The following is a 19,581-nucleotide window of genomic DNA, read 5'->3' on the forward strand; positions in this document are numbered from 1 at the left end:
CCCTCATATTATAGTTTTCCTATGGCAAAATTTTTCGTATTCTAGCATAATATAATAGAACAAATCATGTCTATAATCATAAGCTTATCATTATTATGCTGTTGTAAAGTTCTATAGTTTCTTAATGGATTCAAATACACCAAATAGTTTCAGTTAGAATCTAATTAGGAATGATGTATTCAAAGAGGCTCGAATGATCACTGAACTCATATTTTTCTTCCATGTCTCAATTGCAAATCAAGTGTAAAATTTTCTCCAAAGATGGGTCTAAAGTTGCTTGTTCTATTTTGATTGAACTTCAAAGTATCACATTAGAGAGATAGAATGACTATGCTAGAGAAGTTTTTGATTGGGAAAAAAAAAAAAAAAAACGAAAAGAGTTTTGAAGTCCTCTGTGCCTGCGGGAAAGTAAGGGTTTAGAATTTAAAGATGATTGAATTGCTAAATAAAAAAATAAAATAAAAAAACTTAGTTTCCAGACAGAGTAGTCAGGGTAATTAAAAAAACCCCAAGAAAAAAAGAAAAATACAAAAAAACAGAGTAGTGTCCAAGCAAAACGACTTAACCCTCACGGTTCACAGTCCAACCAAAAACCCCGGAAACTCCTCTCACTTAGACAGCAGCAATTTGAGATGGCCAAGGATAGCTGTTTGAGTCGCATGGCCGCCGGCGCAGCTGTCGGGGGCGCTGTCGGTTGTGCCGTCGGTAATTCTCTCTATCTCACCTCAATCGTGTCTGCTTTTCCATGTTTTAGGTATTTCAGGGAGGGATTTCTCTGCAAGACTCTTTTTAAGTGTTTTCGATTTGCCTTAGTTTTTGATAAACTGGACTTGTTCTTGCAGTCAATTTTTGTGTTTGGGTTCTGAGTAATTAGGTTTTACTTGTACTGTTGAATGATGCACACATCCTTATCATATGGGAAGGAATTCTAAACCTGTGAGGGAGGGAACAAGGGTAAATTTAGTAATAATAATAAAGCTAAGAACATCAAGGATGAGAAGATGTCTTTCTTTGTTTCTTTCCTGTCGGTCACCAAGTCTTTGTTTTCTACAAGTACACTCCTTTTGTTAGTGAGGTTCGTCAGAATTTCAATGAAATTTTGTTTTGTAACATGATAATATCCATTGTAATGCCGTTTTGAAATGTGATGTAATGCTTAAAACATTTGTGTCAAGTGAAAACCTAGACCCAGTTAGATTTCAAACTAAAGCATCTATTACTCTAGGACCACTTCCGTCATGAGTATTTTCTCGGATTCTTTTTTTCTTCACACATGAAAACTAGGATGGAAATTGCTTTTAGATAAATAAATCAGCTGGCCTGAGAACCAGTTATCAATTTGAAACTCGAACCCAAATGATGTTTTATCTGCCTATGTTTTTGTATCCAGGTGTGATGTATGGCTCATTTGAGGCTATAAGGTGTAAGGTACACTCTCACATCTCAGGCTGAACAGCAACTCATCTCTTATCTTTTTAAGTACAAATTACATACTTTGTGCTTGTCACTTTTTTATATAATCTCCTCTTTCCTTCATTCACCTCGCTTTTTTTTATCTTTTATTTTTTATTTATTCCTTTTACCATATGCATTTCTCAATACTGAATGATAATACGGAAGCATTCCAGTCACTAATAGTAGTATTGGTATTCTGTAAAGCAATCATTTAAAAAACTATTCTGTTTTGTTTTTGTGGTTGAATGGTTTCTATTCCTTCAAAAGGTTTGCAGTTTTTCTCCAGCCACCAACCTTTCCAACTGTCTTTAAATTTTTCCTCACACGTCACCCATGCCAACCAGCCATTAACAATTCCAACTCTGCCATCGATCAGTGAACCCAATAACAAGAATGTTGCACCCACAACTTCCTAGCAATTAGGCAATGCAAGGCTCCTCGAAGATATACTTAGCCATATCATGATCAGATGCTCATAATAGTGTTATAAGAATAAAAATGCTGCATATAGACCTAGGATGAATGGATTATGTTCCTTTTTCTTAAAATTACTGCATTATGTGCTTTGAAGAAAACATTAAGAATAGATCGGGATAACCCAAATAAGAAAGATGGAAAGTGTTGTCTGTGCCAGTCTGGCAGACTGACCTAGAATCATATTCCATTCTTGATTAGTTAATCAATATTATTCCATCCATGAAGAATTAGTCGATATCTTCACAAGATATTAAATATCAATGCTGTTTTGTGTCCAGTTGGACACTCCAACTCTCTGGGGAGCTCCAGTACTGATTCAGCAGCGGTAACTTGGATAATAAGAAATATACCCTAGGTCTGATTAACAGACTGGGCTAATAGGTGTAGAAAAGGTTATTTCTTTTGTATCCAAGTCTTACTGGTGCATCAAATTGTAATTGTGGTTCTTAGCTCATAGGCTTACTCCTCTATTTGTACTTCTCCAGTTTTACTTAATTGTTTACATGCAAAAGCAAAGTGGTTATAAGAGTCTGTCATGCTTGTGTACTTTCTGGGAAAGTGAAATGATTATGCATGTACATTATATATGCATCTTCTGGCTGATGCAGGTGCCAGGGGTAGAGAAGATCAGGTATGTTGGGCAAAGGACGATTGGCAGTGCAGCTGTTTTCAGCCTTTTCTTAAGTGCTGGTGCATTGATACATTGTGGAAAGTCATATTAATCTCGGTTGCATTCCTGTAGAATCAAAAACGATTCTTGTTCTATTTACAATGGCGTTTTGGATGTTCAGTTAGACAGTATGGAGTTTAGGGTGATTAGTATTTCTGTTCTGTTGTTTATCTCCTTATTGCTATCTTGGCCAGCAAGTTGAGATTTTTTTAACTGCAACATAGGAGTGGCTTTTTCTTTTCATCTGGAATTCTGTTAACTGCAATAAGTTCTTAGTGTGGACTGATTTTTTTTGTTTTTGTTTGTAAGGTGATATTGGTTCCTTACGGACTGGTTTCGTTTCTGTTCTTTATCAATTTTAGTATTTCTGGTGGCAGTGATTCGATGTTGTTAATTAGTTAGACTTCGAAGCTTTGCTGATTATATTATTCCACAAGCAATGAGAAAGTAGAGCATTCTCATTATATATCTGTCATCAAAGTCATTTGTCTTCATTATTTTAGTACTCATTAATGGTGGAGAGTTACAAATCTTAGCCCAAGTGTACTAAGCAAGCAAGCTCCCTCTGCTTGAAGGATATTGGTAGGGTTGTAAACCCTAGCAGAGCAAAAGAGATGAGACTTGAAAGAAAGGAAAACTAACTTGCAATTTTCGTAGATAGATTCTTGCCAAAATGACTTGCAGACTATATACTCGATTACTTTGGAAATATTGAAATTTCATGATAGCTATATCAATCTTCTTCATTTTCTACCAACTCTAAGAGCAAGTCCATTGGGCCTTCTATTGCTGTTAGCCCCATAAATGAAAAATGACTAAATACTGTTTAGTTTTTGAGCTTTTGACCATAAAACACTTCAGTCCCTGAACTTCTAATTTCACACGTTTAGTTTTTGTACTTCAAAATTTTGGACTAATAGGTCTTGGGCACTTTGCCGTCTAAAACCTCAGTTAAGTCGCAGCGAAATGTCTATTATGCGGACAAATTTTTTTTTTTTTAATAAATTTATTCCTTTCTTTTTTTTTATTTATTTATTCTTTTTTCTTTTTTTTATTCTTTTTTTTATTCCTTTTCTTTCTTTTTATCTCTTCTCCTCCACCCCCTACGAGGAATGATGAAGAAAAAAACAGAAAGAAAGAAAGGGAAAAAAATTCATTTTCCAAAAAAATAAAAGAATTAATTAATTAAAAAAAACTGAGGGCATAATAGATATTTCGCCATGACTTAACAGAGGTTTTAGACGGCAAGGACCTATTGGTCCAAAATTTTGAAATACAATGACTAAACGTGTGAAATTAGAAGGCCATTGACTGAAGTGTTTTATGGTCAAAATAGATATTTCGCCGTGACTTAACGGAGATTTTAGACGGCAAAGACCTATTGGTCTAAAATTTTGAAAAACAAGGACTAAACGTATGAAATTAGAAAGTCATGGACTGAAGTGTTTTATGGTCAAAAGCTCAAGGACTTGTGTGAAATTAGAAGGCCATGGACTGAAATGTTTTATAGTTAAAATAGATATTTCGCCGTGACTTAACGGAGGTTTTAGATGGCAAACACCTATTGGTCCAAAATTTTGAAATACCCTAAACGTGTGAAATTAGAAAATCATGGTCAAAAACTTAAAGACTAAACAGTATTTAGTCTAATGAAAAAAAAAAAAAAAAAAAAAAGTAGAAAACCCAAGCCTAACGATAAAAAGAAGCTCAGTCTGTCTGACTGGGGTGTGGGGCCAGCCTATAGAACTTGGGGGGGGGGCGGGGGGGGGCGTGGGGGTGACCAATTGCCAGGCTGGTCCAAGACGAAAGGGTACTGACTAAACCGCAGATGGAGAAGGTTGATGCGACGAAACACATATGGTTAGGCGACTTCATAATTACTTATTCAACAACCTCTTCATTAACTGATGGCATGCGAATAAATGACGAAGATTTGCTGATTGGTGTGAATGAACTTGAGTCAAGAAGTATATTAAAAAACATGATAAAGTGATAACGACATCTGTCGTCATTTTAAGTTTTCACAATTTTATTTAAAATGTAAGATAATATTACAGACAAGAATTGTCAGATTGAATAGTATTCGAATAATCTCATTTGTTCAAAATTGTCAGCAATTGTCGATGGTTGTGCGAATCACAAAAGTGTCAGTTGTTGATAATTTCTCTAAAAATAAAGATAAAAATTTTGTAACTGAAACTGTCCTACTACAGCGTCCATAGACGCACTGTCGGACGGAAACTAGATAAACTTTTCGAAAAGCCCTAGTTTCAACTTGGCTATGCGACTATGTTCCTCTCTATCCAAGTTTTTAAGAAGTCTTTGTTTGGACTACTACTAACTCAGTTAGTGTGTTGGAGGGTTATGCATGTTAGTAATATTGATTCATCCATAATTTGTTTGTCATTCGGTATTCACAATAAATTAATAAAACTCTGAGTTCTGATCCTCATTCTTTACTCTCTAGTTAGCTAAAACACCATAATAAATTATAATTTCTGGAAAGGAAACCCATTGCCTTCATTGATGCTTTTGGTGATTGACGATTACTGGTATCTACTGCCGGTGTCGTTTTTCTTTTTACTGCTTTTTCCCCTCTCAATTTGTATGCTTATTCCTGGTTATTTTTAATTAGAATTGTGTCCATAGTTTCTGTCATTTCCTTTTTCTTTTTTTAAAGGGAAATGATAATCAATATATTAAATGCAAACTAAGAAGTACAATGCGACAATGTAAAAACAACGAAATGAAAGAAAACACAAAACAAGATACATAGACACATCGAAATGTAACTAGAACCAGACTAAATGCTGAGAGGCCTGTTGCACTACAAGGTCATTCGAGTAGTATAATTGTAACCGTGACCAGAACATGCAACTAAATCGCAGGAGATCCTACTCAAATGCGATTACACTGCGAGGTTATTTGAGCGGTCTTTGTCATTTCTTATTATCACTTGTACTCATTCTCCTTCTGGCATTCTCTAACAATCAAGGTAACTAAGTTTAGGAAAAAGAAGTGTATATAAATTTTAGGGTAAATTTCATTTTACCTCCCTGATCTTTAGACCCTAAATCATTTGTACCCCTGCACTTTTAGTTTCATCATGGGTGCCCCTATATTTACCAATTTCAATCAATCTTGTCTAACCCTTGGCTTTCTTGCCAACTATTGTGTGATGTATTTTTAAATCATAGTCACATACAATACAATTTTGAATGCCACGTTAGTGAATCATCATCATACATGAGAGTCCATTAAACCCACATTTTCAATTTATAAAATAATTGACAAAAAAAACTAATGATTAGACATGATTGATTAAATTGGAGAGCACATGGGTATATGTGATGAAATTAAAAGTGCAGGATCACAATTGATTTAAAGTGTACATGTTAGGAAGATAAAATAAAATTAGCTCTGACTTTTAATATTCGATTTCCTTTTAAAATGTTCTATGTATTATTTTGTTACTGATTTGTTGAAGTAGCTCGAGTTGAACTAAATGCATGTGGAAGCCCAGTAGTTTATTAATTAGTAGCCAATAGACATATGTGTTAAGGATGCTTCTCTCTATATCTTTATTAAAGTGACTCTTAATAGATTTGTAGGTATAGACGTCCTTAGTAATTTACTATCGGGACACCGCAAGTGTATTAAGTTTTTTCTTGTCCATTTTCCTATAACTGCAATTCTTGCTTGTTCTAACTTTTGTCAACTGAGTTCTAATTTTGTTTTCAATATTATTTTTGAAGGGTATTGGCATTAGATTATTGTTTAGAAGTGTCAAAGAAGTATGAAGTACCAACAATATATGAAGAGATATATTAACAAAAATCCACAAGATAAATGATTTATGTGGTTCAGCCCAAAGTCAAACGGGTTATATCCACACAGGTGGAAAACGTGGGTTATATCCACATAGGTGGAAAACGTGAGGAAATTTTACTAGTACGAAAGCAGATTATAAGGTGTTTAACACTCAAGCTCAAGTATCAATTACTCACTAATCAAAGAGTAAGAATAAATACTAATCCAACTCACGGAAAGAAAAAGATCAAATAGAACAACATGCTACTAGCTCAAATATATTGTTTCTCATAAGAACAAAAGCAACAAACCTAAAGGCTAATTTAAAAAATAAAAAAAAAATAAAAAAGAAAAAAAAAAAACTAGAAAGAGAAACATGGAGTGTGAATTATAAATGAGTGTGAATTTCACTCCTTTTTTTTTTTTTTTTTAATTTGAATTTGGTTAACTCTTTTGTTCATGTATTATTCCGTATACATGGAATGGAATGAAGAGCAAGTCAGACGATAGTTTGCATGCTTTTAGGCTGTGGAGCTGCACATTTATATATCATATTACATCTTGATATTATTTTTCTGTGAGTTAGTGTTTCGGAATCTTGATCTTGGTTAAAAAAAATAATAAATAGGTGGAGTTGGGCTTTTTCTGCCTGATACATTTCAAGGATGTATGAAGAAAACTTGTGACAATATGGCCGGTATGGTTAGCAACTCATCATGTAGTAGTCAAAGCCACACAGAGAACTCAAATATAAATGGACTTAAGCAACCCAATACAAATGACAGTTGTGATGAACCTGTACGTGAAGAAGACCCGTGGCATTACAAAAAATGAAGAGAGTTCAAATCCTGACCTACACAAATTAGTGTATCAATTTAAAACCCTATCAATGTAGTAACAATAAGTAGGGATCGTTCTCAACAGGGGATTAGGGCCTAATTAATTCCTGCAAAATAAAACGTTAGCAAAACAAATTAAAGAATATATATATATATATATATATATATATATATATACACACACACATTATTTACGAAAAATACAAGTAAGGGGATTTAGGATTATTTTCGATTAACAACTAAGTATTTATATACATATGTGACACATCAAAACAAAGAATCAAGTAGAATTTATTGATGGAACGAAAATAATATGTAATTAACTACTATTAACACGTTGACAAAGTTTCAAACATCAAATCACTAATCAAAATATATCGAAGCATAGAATCAATCAAGAATAAAGATGAACGCATACAAAGTTCTTTTTACTTCCCTTAATTAAATTAACTAGATGAACGCACCATAGTTAACTCTATTAATCATGCAATCACTAGTGATAGCTAATCACTAACAAAAACACTCATAACGCGTTAAGAATCATAGAAGTTTGATCAATTCAAGTCAAGACCACAAGTTAGAACACTAATCAAGCATGCAAGACTCATTGTTAATTTCCCTAAGTAATTATAGGTTTTCCACCTAAATTATTAAAGTCTAGAACGCTAGCACCTTAATATGGATTCAATTACATGTTCATCAACCTAGGTATGCATCCAAAGATCAATTAACACATAAAAGATGAGATTGAAGTTCGAAATTAACAATCATGCAAGAACACATTGAAATCGCAACTTTTTAATTTGAAAACCTAAAACATGCTTCATAGTATTCGAAAATCACATAACTAAATTCAATCTTTCATCTACCATAGAAATCGCAAGCAAGAAAACGAAATAAGAAAACCAAATCGCAATTTTATATAAAACCTGAAATAGTTTACATAGCAAAACCGAAAACAAAAGTAAGGTTCCATGGTTACACTTTTTTATCTTCAAGGACGCAAGAATCTTCAAAAGGTGGTGGAATGGGTGAGAGCTACGGCAATGATGCTTGAATGGATGAATGGATGCTTCACGGTCTTGAACTTTGGAAATCTTGAAATTGCCGAAACCTTGGAAGAGAAAGGGGAGTGTTTGTGTATTTGATTCTGAATTTTGTGGTGTCTTGAATGTCTTCACAAACTCCCTTTATATAGCGAACGACATAGGCTAGAGAATCTAGGTCGAAATCTCCTTGTGACATCATTCAACCAATGAGAAAATTCCTTGAGAAGTAGAGAACAAGTCACCTTAGTTTCTTGCCGAATTCACCATGTATCTAGTCCATATTTCAGCCTTCTTGTACGTAGAGTCATAAATCAATACTTATTCCTCTAGTTTCTCTCATAAAATCCCAAGAAAATCCAAAATAATCCCTTAAAGATATTGCCGAAATATTCTAGTGTCTTCCTTGTAAATATCATGGCAAAGGCATGTAAAATGGGCCTATGACTCCTCCAAAACGTCAAAAAGAATCTAGAGCATCATGTGTAAGTCACATGCTTCAAACTTCGGGCCAAACTCTCCCAAAATGGGCCAATTCGAAAGTATTCTTTAGCATTGCCGAAATTCCTTCTTTATTTTAGAACATTCTTGAACTATCTTGAGTCATCTTCAAGACACAGCATCTCCTAGTACCACCAGGTCTCCTAGCAGCATCAGGACTCCTAGTGTGATCAGGTTTCCTAGTCCAACTGGGACTCTGTCATTTCCACGCACATTTTTCCAAGCTCACTCCTAGTTGCATTAGGATTCCTACTTCAACTGGGATTCCTTCTAGTAGAACTGGGAAAACTTCATTTCTCCATTTCTTTATCATTTCTGCGCCTCATTTCCTCCTTGCCTTTATTTTTATCATTTCTAGCTCTTTTTAGCTCATTTCCTGCGTTTGGAGCTCAAATGTACCTAAAAACACAAAACTAAGTCAGAAATGATATTGTTAAGAGAATAACTAAGTAAAATGTAGAGAAAATGATACTAAAAACATAGAAAATATCACTCCAATCAAATCTAAATGAACAGCGAACAGTGTATTCAAGATGAGAATTCTGAGCCTCTTTTATATCTAGAACATTTGGAGTAGGGTTAAGAATTCATGCTATTCTTAGTGGGACAAAGAAGAGAATTCCAATCAAGATGGATAAGAACGAAAAACTTCTTAAGACCGTCAAAGCCAATGTTATGTTTGCTTCAGAGATTGGGCTGGAGTTTTCCATAGGCTCAAGGGAGAAGCGCATTTTGCCGGAAAGGTGTCACATTTGTCGATACAAGGTAATCACAAGGCAAGACAACCTGACGGGGGTAAGAACGACATAAATTAATTAAGCACGGGAATCGTTTTCTTTCAAAAATAAATTTGAAACGTAATTAGTTTGCGGTCGTTGCTGGAACGTGCATATAGGGAATGGAAGGAGCTAGCAATCAACCAATCGAATACGTAAACTCAAAAATATTGTCAACAAAATACCTTCCGCCTGCTTCTTATTTGGGGTACAGTTCCATGTGGAGATCGATGGAGGTTGCGGTTAGATCCAGTTTTCTCATCTCCAATATGCCTAACTTTCATTAATTGAAATACGAAAAATATATACACCAGCAAGGTGCACCCAATAACTGATGATCATCTGAACACACACCGGTCTTCCATCAGCTACATGAGAAAGAATAGTACTCACAGGAGTTAATAATTTCTTGTTTGAAACTTAAATGTACATGTGCTGCCGAGCAGCTTTTGCTGTTTCATTTAGTATTCGGAATGGGTATGCACCATGCAGCAGAGATCTTAATTATCCCTGGACCGTAAGCAGATAGGCATTGTACGTGGTAATGTAATTAATGCTCCCTCGATCAGTTATTACCTGATATTTGCAGGAGTACCCAAGTTGATTAGCTAGCTATACGAATCAAACCACACCACGTACACAGGATAATGAGATGAGAATCATAGCGTCCGTCTCGATCAGCTCTATTCTAGGTCTTAATATATCATTTCACGTCACTTCAATATAGATCCTTGTTCTTGCCTTGTGAGGCCCTGGGTGTGTGGCTTTCCTTCTACAATTCTGGTTTTGCACTTTCTTATCAAAGTTCATGTAATTAGCATACGGTACCCCGCCCAAACTGTCATTTTTGCTTGAAAAATAGATAAAAAGTTTAGGGGTTGCTGGCCAAAAAGAAAATGATTTGTGGCCTCAATGAGGCCTAAGATTTGTGGCCTCAATTCTAGGTGTCATGTCATGTCATCTACACACATCACCTATTTGCCAAATCATGTCATGTAATTCTTGAGTAAAAAGACTATCTTATCCTTCCAAAATCTAATGACTCTAAATTATTTTGGTTTTCATCTAAAGATAAAATATATTATTTTAGTTTTTTTTTCTTTTTCTTTTTTTCATTATATATATAATTCGTCAAAAAAAATTATATACAAATATGTGTTTGTGTGTATAAATATATATATATATATATATATATATATTTCTAACCCACAAAATTAAAAAAAAAGTTGATTAAAAAAAAGTCAAATTTAAAATTGATTCCACAAAAATGGAAAGAAAACATATTAATATCTTAATTATAACCCATCAAATTTGGTAAATTGAAGTAATATTTAACTCTTTTAATAAATGAATTTGATAAAATTAATGGAAGATTAGTTTACCTTACACTAACAAGTTAATTAGAAAAGTCAAAAATTAAATTGGATCCACAAAAATGGAAAGAAAATGTATTGAAATCGTAATTAAAACCTATGAAATCTGGTAATTGAAGAGGTAAGAAAATATCATTAATAAATTGAATTGATAAAATTCTAGATTCCATCATTTCAAAATTTCTCGATAATTTAATATTGTTTTATCCAAACGCAACATTAGGAAGTGTTCCTTAAAGGTCAAGTGAGACTTCATTAATACAACTGTTCATTTATTTTTACATGAAAAAACAATTATAATGTTATTAATACTATGTAGAAATTCAATGAACAATAGGTGTATAACACAACAATAATCAAAGAAAAAGTGTAATTAAGGAAGGTGTAAAATAGAAGTCATCGTCCACATTAACATTAAAGTCAGCTAACATGTCGTACACGAACAAATAAGTAATAAGTAGCTAATAATGAGCCAGTAAAGTTTACTGGGGACTTTTCCCTAATGGCATATTTACACTGAAATTTAAAGTCAGCTAACATGTCTTACAGTAACAAATAAGTACTAAGTAGCCAATGATGAGCTAGTAGAGTTCACTGGAGACCTTTATCTAATGGCATGTTCACACTTAAATAGAAGCTATCATCTACTGAAATTGAAAGAGCTAACATGTCTTGCACGAACAAGTAAGTATTAAGTAGCCAATGATGTGTAAAGTTTACTGAGGATCTTTTCCTAATAGCATAATTACACTAAAATAGAAGTCATCATGCACATTGTCTTACAGTAACAAATAAGTACTAAGTATCCAATAATGAGCTAGTAACGTTCACTGGGGACCTTTTCCTAATGACATAATTATACTAAAATAGAAGTCATCATCCACACTGAAATTTAAAGTTAGCTAGCATGTCTTACACGAACAATAAGTACTAAGTACCTAATAATGAGCCAGTAAAGTTTACTAGAGACCTTTCCCGAATGGCATATTCACACTAAAATAGAAGCCATCATCCATTGAAACTTAAAATAAGCTAGTGTGTCTTGCACGAACAAGTAAGTACTAAGTAGCCAATAGTAAAGTTCAACAGGGAATCTTTCCCTAATAACATATTCACACTAAAATTGAAGCCATTCACATTGAAATTGAAAGTCAGCTAAGTACTAACATGTCTTATACGAACAAAAAAGTACTAAGTAGCTAATAATGAACAAGTAGAGTTCACTGGGAACTTTTTTCTAATGACATATTTACACTAAAATAGAAGCTATCATTCACATTTAAAAATCATTATTGTCAATTGAAAAATTTGGGATCAACAAAACAAGTATACTTTCAAAAATTAATTTCCTCATGTGCAATATATTGTATTCCATATTAAGCAATTTCTTTTCAGATATCAACTTCCCAATCAATTTAGATATCTAGGTTTTCAATCACCAGATTTTATGAGTTAAAATTACGATTTAAATACATTTTCTTTCCATTTTTGTGAATCCAATTTAATTTTTGACTTTTCAAATTAACTTGTTAATGTAAGGTAACTAATCTTCCATTAATTTTATTTATTAAAAGATTTAAATATTACTTTAATTTACCAGATTTCATGGATTATAATTACGATATTAATATATATATATATATACATATTATACATTTATATATTTATATATATACATTTAAATCATTATCCGACACGACCCGATAACACGACTCGAAACCCACACGAAATAAAGCGTGTTGAACCCGCACGATTAAAAAGCGGGTCGGCGGTGGGTCAACCCGCCATGACCCATTTAATAAATGGGTCGGCCACGGGTCAACCTGCCAACACGAAGTGAACCCGTCTAACCCGATTGTGCTATGTTTTTTCTTGAAATTTTGGACGTTCGGAGTATTTGATCATAATATTAGACAATTTGAAATATTTCACTTTTTAATTATTGGATTTAATTATTTATGAATTATATATAATTATTTATATTCTTCGTTTTGTGGAGTTTTTAGTGAATTTAATTAATTTATGCATTTTTTTAGTTAAATGGGTCCCATTGTTAAAGCTTAAATGAGTCATTTTGCCTAATAAGGCACTACTTATTTATTAAATGGGTTAAGCGGGTTGAAAACGGGTAACCCGTTTAATAAACATGTTGGGTTTGGGTTTAAATTTTTGACACGATTATTAAATGGGTTGGGTTTGGGTTTATATCTTGCGACACGACAAATACCTTGACCCGACACGACCCATTGACAGCCCTAGTCATTCTCCATCGAAAATATATAAATTTTTTGGACGAATTATATATATATATATATATATATATATATAACTTTGTTTTTACGAATTATATATATACACCCATACTTTTTTTTTGAATATGTATAATGAAAAAAAATCCAAAATAATGAAAAAGAAAGAAAGGAAAAAAAACCAAACAATATTTTTTTTAGAAGAAAGTCAAAATAATTTAGAGCCGTTATATATTCAACAACATCTATATATATATATATTTTTTTTTTTGACGAATTATACATAAATATATATATATATATTCACAAAAATATATAAATATAAATTTTTTTAGACGAGTTATATATATATAATAAAAAAAGAAAAAGAAAAAATATAAAATAATGTATATTTTCTAAAAGAAAGCTAAAATAATTTAGAGCCATTAGATTTTGAAATGATAAGATAGTCTTTTTATTCAAGAATGACATGACATGATTTGATAAATTAGTGAGGTGTATAGATGACATGGCTTGACACCTAGGATTGAGGCCACAAATCTTAGGCCTCATTGAGGCCCTATATCATTGCCCTATTTCAGATACATAGTTGATTTGTAGTTTTGTTTTGGTAAAATTAATGGAGACATAGAACGGTGGAAGATATTTTTTTTCTTCTGCGCTGTAGCTACTCTATCGATCAGTTATTGCTATGCCAAGCATTAAATATGATTTCACCAAACAGTTAATATGATTCACCAAATAGTGAATAAGATTTCAGCAAATACATAGTTGCTTTTGATGTAAGAGCTTGCTTCATCAGCACATATTTTTCGCAAGTTTGGCCTCTAGTCCATCATTTTGTTGCAGTTATATGGTTGGAGAATTAATACCTGCTGATCGATAATTAAATTAATAGCCAACTACTCATTGTAATTTTTAATTACTTAGAGAAAAAAGGTAAAAAAAAAAAAAAAAAATTCTATCAGTAAGTTTCAATAAAAACAACAAAATCACCAAATTTAAATAAAAATTCTCAATCAGATCATATTTATGAAAGTTTGTCCATGTAATCAACACAAACTTTTATTTCCCACATTAGGCTTTTTTTTTATCTTTAGACAATTAGAACTTCTAGTTTTTATTGTAAGACAACAATTATTTTCTATTTCTGTATTAATTAACTTGTTTTTAGCATTATTATGGCCATATATATGTGGGTAGGAGAATTTTACGCCTGTAAATGTGGAAAAACTAAAATTTATTGTCAAATAGTAAATCACTTTATTATTGGACAATGAACTAAACCGGAAATTTTATTTTTCTTATGTTTGGATGGACAAAACTTTCTTAGTTTTGACCTCATTGGTGAAGTGAACATTGGCAAAAGAACAAAAGGAAAAAAAAAAACTAAAGTGTGGTTTTTATTCAAAGTCGGCAATATTGTTAGTAGGTACTTGAAAAAACACATAGCCACCTCCGACGGAAGTTGGTCAGTAATTCGGTGCCTAGCAAAACAAAGAAAACAGATAATCATCCTTTTCATTGGCTGATTCTTTCTCTTCTGTAAACTGGTCTTGGATCAGTAGGGAAGCAAATGTGGCAGCAGATGTTGCTGCACACCTTGCTCCACGGTTGGAGAGTGTGTTGGATTGGTTTCTGAACCCACCTCCTTCCTTGCATCATGTACTTCAATCAGATGCGGTGGCAGCTCCACCTTGAGAGCATTGTTTAGCTCTGTTTTCAGTTTTCTTTTTTGTTTTTCTTTCCTGTAAGGTTACTGTTGTCAAAAAAAAAATTGTCCATAATACAAGAAGCAAGCCATTCCAGAGACTAAGCAGTACCATTGATGTAATAAGAGTACGTTTTTCTAAATTCAGTCCTATGGCCGGTAAGTGATATCAGAACATTTACACCACAAAAATATTGATAATTTGATATTGAGCAGTACCTGCAGTACTCAATTTAGAATCTTAGAATTTGAAATGAGTTAAGAGTACGTTATTCTAAAGAATGCTTTTATTCATACCTCCCATACTAGTAGTTAGACCTCCTATAATAATTTTTATCATAAAAGCTCAATTTTTTTTTTTTTTTACACCTCCTGTGTTCCTGACTCTGCAACTCCTTTGTAATCTCACCATTGACGTTTCTTCGCAGCCCGCAGCCAGCTAGAGAGAGACCTTTGCTAAATTGGATGCATCTTCTTCTTGTTAAATTAGAAATTGAACAAAAGTCAAACCAAAAATGAAACAAAGAGCTTTTAAGATCGAAGCTTTAGAAGATCAGAGGAGGAAGAAAACTAATTAAGCAGCCACGAGAACTCCACTCCAATCCCTTCAAACAAATATCAGCAGCAAACATCCTCTCTCATCCAAATATGTTATTAGAAACACATGCAATCACCACCAAACCTCCTCTATCATCCAAATTAACATGTTGGAATATGTTGTGGTCCGAGTACAGCGGATCTTGAGGTTCCTAGTTTTTTTTTTGAGTTTTTCTATTGGAACCTCCAAATTTACTCACTTGACCTCTATGCTTTTTACACCTCTTATCAAATTTTCAAATACTAAATTTACTCACTAAACCTCACTAAACTTCCTCAAATAACCTCACTCATGTAATTTGCAAACAAATTATTATCTTTAAAATAAAAAATTTAGTCATTTCAATGATTTAATCACTCTATAAATCTTAACTAAATATACATTTCTTAATCAAACTTGAGTTTCAAAAATTAATGTCTAATCAATAAGAAAATGCCATGAACTATCATGTTTTTTTTCTTTTTATTTTAGCTGTGCAGAGAAAAAAATGAAGAAATCATTTGTTTTTATTCTCAAAAAAAAAAATCATTCGCTTTTTAATGTTTTTTTTTTCTGTATTGTTTGTACCACATGATTAATTATTTAAATTTTTTATTTTTTTTATTTTGCAAATATAATGGATTGATTTAGATTTAGGTCATAAATCCTCTTAGGATTTATTTTGTTTTCCCTCACCAATATGCGTTCAACATATATATCATACATTTTTATGTCAAATGGTCTTAATCATATTTTTAATTCTTATTAAATATATATGAATGCTTTAATGAGTATGTAGTGAAATTGAAAAATGAAAATAGATAAGGAAAATAATAAGGAATACAATCTAATATTATTGAATTGGAAAGTCTACATAAAATAAATATAATATTTTTTTGATATAATTATTGTCCTTAATAGTCATTTTATAGTAGGTTATGTATGTCATTTAATAATTCATAATAGAGTGAGGTCAAATGAGCAGATTTAGAGGTCTCAATAGAAACTTTTTTTTTCTTCCCCTTTCCTTCATTTTACTGAAAGGGCAAAATAGGATTTTAAAATGTTCAAAAATAGTAGGGGTCCAAATAACCATATGAGAGGTATGAATAGAAGCACTATTTTTTAAAATTGATAAAAAGAAAATCAAGCATCTAGAAAGGAGCGTAACTGCACTGAAGTCCAATATTACAGCTACCTTCCTAGTTGACAAAACAGTGTGTTATTAAATTTGCCCAAAACTAGCTATCCGTTTTTTTTTTTCTTTTTTCTTTTGGTACGAAACTATCTCTATTAGCTGGTCTATATATTTAGTGGCCTGGCAACATACATTTCTAAAAATTAAACTCATCTTCAACTTATTTCTCATACATATTAGGTTCATCGACTACAACTATGTTCTTGGCCTAGACTATAGTGCAGCAACTGATTGCTAGAAATGGGGGGACTTCAGGTGAGTATTGTGATGACTCCCTTTGTACAACTGTGGGGGAGACCATGGAATTTGCTAGACATACTCACAGCAGCTACAGTTTTAGCCCTCCACAGCCTCTGTTTGTTTGCTCCGTTTCATTTCACCTGGGCTGCATTTTGGGTGGCCACCGCACTCATTTTTGTCACCGGTTTGGGAGTCACTCTGGGTTTCCATAGACTCCTTGCGCACAAGAGTTTGCGGCTTCCCAAATGGGTCGAGTACTTGTTTGTCTATTTCGGGGTTCTCGCACTTCAGGTAAGTGATTACCAAGTGCTACTATATACGTGATTTTGATGTTTGAGTATTCTTTTGTTCTTTTACTAAACAAAGGAAAAAAAATAGTTTTGTTGTTTAATTTCCATGGTTTATTTGCAGGGAAGTCCGATAGAATGGGTGAGTACACACCGATACCATCACCAGTTTACAGACACAGAGAGAGACCCTCACAGCCCCTTGAAGGGTTTCTGGTTTAGTCACATGGGTTGGATCCTTGATAGCACTTCTCGGTTTCGAAAAGTAAGTAGGAATAAATTTAGGTTTATACATGCGTAAGGAAGATTAAGTTGAAACTGATGTTATGAATTTTGGCAGTATGGAGGACTGAAGAACGTTGAGGATATGAAAAAGCAGTGGTTCTACAGATTTCTTCATCGTACATTCCTTGTACACATATTTGTTTTTGGAGCTTTGCTCTATGCCCTAGGTGGACTACCCTTCTTTATCTGGGGAATGGTACGTACTTGATTGCAATTGCGTCGCTTCGCTTCAAATGTATGGTTATATATATATATATATATATATATATATATATATATATCACAAATGGTCACTCAAGTTTTACCTGTTCTATACTTTGGTCACTCACTTTTTAAATATATCATTTTGGTCCCTCAATTTTAACTCTGTTATTCACTTTAGTCACTCTGTTAATTTTTTTCATTAAAAAAAAAATTATTTGCTACAATATCAATGATATTTTTGTCCTACTAATTGTGAAAAATTTAGAAGTATGAATTAGAATGATTGGGAGAAGTGATTAAAATGAGACAAAATGCCTATTCGGTGACTAAAGCGATTGACAGAATAATAGTTGAGTGACCAAAGTGATATATTTGAAAATTGAGTGACTAAAGTGTCGAATGAGTCATAGTTGAGTGACCATTTGTGAAATTCTCCCTATATATATATATATATATATATATATATATATATATACAGATCCTATCCAGAGCGAGACATCGCTTTGAAATTTCAGAGCGAGGTTAGGGTTTAGGGTCACTTTTCGGTCGCATATCCACATCTCAACCGTTCAGTTTCTAGGTACTAATGTATAGATCATCTCTGCAAAATTTCAGCCAAATTGATGGTCGTTAAAGCATTGATAACTGCCTTAAAGCTAGTACGGTTCAGGTTGGACAGATTCAGTTCGTCCATTGGTTTAAGAGAGTTAGATACCTTAAAGACCATCAATTTCGTTGAAATTTTGCAGAGGTGATCTATACATTAGTACCTAAAAACTGAACGGTTGAGATGTGGATATGCGACCGAAAAGTGACTCTAAACCCTAACCTCGCTCTGAAATTTCAAAGCGATGTCTCGCTCTGGATATATATATATATATATATATATGGCTCGAATCTGTAGTCAAATTTATTTTCGATAGAAATAGTTGAAAATCGAATACAATTTATCATTATGATTAATGAATGATTGCAGGGAGTGAGGATGGTATATGTTTTCCACACCACTTTGCTAGTAAACTCGGCCGGACACATCTGGGGAAAACAAGTATGGAACACCGGCGACCTGTCAAAAAACAATTGGTATGGATTTATTTGATCTTGCTCCCTACATTTATATTAATCAACGACCACTAATTGGGACATATATAATTTTGTTTTGGTTAATATAGGTTGTTGGGATGGATTGCACTTGGAGAAGGGTGGCACAACAACCATCATGCATTTGAATACTCAGCTCGACAAGGTCTGGAATGGTGGCAAGTCGACTTGACTTGGTATGTAATCAGAGCTCTTCAAGCAATTGGGTTGGCAACTGACGTCAAAGTTCCCACTGAATCTCAGATGGGTCGCAAAGCCCTCAAGAAATATTGAACTGAATACCAATAGTTACATTAATTAATTGCACGCTATAATTTCCAAGCTATTATATGTACGCATGTACGTGGTAGAAGCCTCTGTTATTTAGTAGTGTATGGTCATGAACTATATACGAAAACGAGTGTTCAAGCCCTTTCTTTCTAAGAAAGTTGTCTCCATCGATCTCTCTCTTTCGTTCTGAATTAATTTATAATTAGGAGTTTCCATTCATGTGGATCTTGTCGGCATTAATTACGGCCGGTGTGACAGTCTTTGTGTTTGGTACTATACATTTCCTTTAGGTCTTCATGTGGAAATTATCTTTACAAAATATCAAGCAAATCTATTCTTATATCATTGGAAGTTAGACAATGTTGGACAAGCATGATAACAAAGAGACGACTCATTTTCTAGTTATCAAAACTACTAGTGTGAATATGCATGCAATTTTGTGACTATTTTTCTTTTCGTAATGATCTAATCTTATTATGAAAGAGAGAAAAAGGAAATCATACAAATGACCA

General features: G+C 33.2%; 2 protein-coding genes across 2 annotated transcripts; both read left to right on the top strand.

Annotated features, from left to right (window-relative positions):
• Nucleotides 1-548: 548 nt before the first annotated feature.
• Nucleotides 549-2,996, top strand: LOC112165992 (protein MGR2). Its single transcript, XM_024302730.2, has 3 exons — nucleotides 549-705; nucleotides 1,391-1,428; nucleotides 2,541-2,996. The coding sequence occupies exons 1-3, from the start codon at nucleotides 633-635 to the stop codon at nucleotides 2,652-2,654; spliced, it is 225 nt and encodes a 74-aa protein (XP_024158498.1). The 5' UTR covers nucleotides 549-632; the 3' UTR covers nucleotides 2,655-2,996.
• A 13,840-nt stretch (nucleotides 2,997-16,836) lies between these two features.
• On the top strand, nucleotides 16,837-19,244 carry LOC112167397 (palmitoyl-monogalactosyldiacylglycerol delta-7 desaturase, chloroplastic). The gene is made up of 5 exons (XM_024304411.2): nucleotides 16,837-17,213; nucleotides 17,334-17,474; nucleotides 17,550-17,690; nucleotides 18,675-18,781; nucleotides 18,871-19,244. Exons 1-5 carry the CDS (start codon nucleotides 16,923-16,925, stop codon nucleotides 19,070-19,072), a joined length of 882 nt encoding a protein of 293 aa, XP_024160179.1. The 5' UTR covers nucleotides 16,837-16,922; the 3' UTR covers nucleotides 19,073-19,244.
• The last annotated feature ends 337 nt before the right edge of the window (nucleotides 19,245-19,581 follow it).

The sequence above is a fragment of the Rosa chinensis genome, chromosome 5 (assembly GCF_002994745.2).
Source record: "Rosa chinensis cultivar Old Blush chromosome 5, RchiOBHm-V2, whole genome shotgun sequence".
Classification (NCBI taxonomy): Eukaryota; Viridiplantae; Streptophyta; class Magnoliopsida; order Rosales; family Rosaceae; genus Rosa; species Rosa chinensis.